We start from the raw sequence: 875 nt of genomic DNA on the forward strand, positions 1-875 counted from the left end.
GCCAAGCTCACGGGGGTGTCCCTCACTGCCCCACAGCCACCCTTGCAGGATGGCAATGACCCTGACCCCTACGTCAAGACCTACCTGCTGCCCGACCCCCAGAAAACCACCAAGAGGAAAACCAAAGTGGCACGAAAAACCTGCAACCCCACCTACAACGAGATGGTAGGTGGGTTGGGGCTGGGGCTGGGGGGCTCCAGGTGGGCTGTGGCTGAGAGTCTGCCCCCTTCTGCTTCACAGCTGGTCTACGATGGGATCCCCAGGGGGGACCTGCAGCAGCGGGAGCTGCGCCTGAGCGTGCTGAGTAAGGAAGGCTTCTGGGAGAACATCCTCCTTGGGGAGGTGGGCATCCGCCTGCGGGACCTGGACCTGGCCCAGGAGAAGATGGGCTGGTTTGCCCTGGGGTCCCGTGGCCATGGTACCCTCTGAGGTCCCCCCACGGGGGCTGGGGACTCATGGCTCTGCCCACCCTGGGATGTGCCCACGGGACCGGGCACCCACGGGCGTCGTCTTTTTTAAGTTTACCTTGTGTCAAGGGAGCAACACGGGGAGGGAGGGGAAGGGAGAACCAGTGGAGTGCTTCGGGGAGGGGGGGTTATTCTTCCTTTTGGGATATCTGTATTTTAATTTGTTTTAATAATGAGTAGCGTGTGGCCAGGCACCGGGGTGGAGAGGGGAGGCGTGGAGGTGGTTTGCTTTGGGCTGGGGGTGTCTGTGTGTACCTGCAGAGCTCTGGGGACACCTCCAGCCAGGAGCTGCCTGCCTGGATCCGGGCAAATTCCCACCCTGGGGAATTTTCCAGTCCCTGTGCCAGCAGGGGCATCTGTCTCCTCGCCTGCCATCCGGCCCCAGTGTCGGGGCCGGCCGCGGCGCGG

General features: G+C 62.9%; 1 protein-coding gene across 1 annotated transcript in view; it reads left to right on the top strand.

The window, feature by feature from the left end:
* The window catches only part of PIK3C2B (phosphatidylinositol-4-phosphate 3-kinase, catalytic subunit type 2 beta), a 25,526-nt gene that overhangs the window by 18,215 nt on the left and 6,436 nt on the right, over positions 1-875 (top strand). Inside the window, exon 32 of the mRNA XM_010008311.1 lies at positions 241-392. Coding sequence (XP_010006613.1) covers positions 241-392 — 152 coding nt within the window. The remainder of the gene's footprint in view (positions 1-240; positions 393-875) is intronic.

Source organism: Chaetura pelagica, unplaced genomic scaffold, assembly GCF_000747805.2.
Source record: "Chaetura pelagica isolate M959 unplaced genomic scaffold, ChaPel_1.0 scaffold152, whole genome shotgun sequence".
NCBI lineage: Eukaryota > Metazoa > Chordata > Aves > Apodiformes > Apodidae > Chaetura > Chaetura pelagica.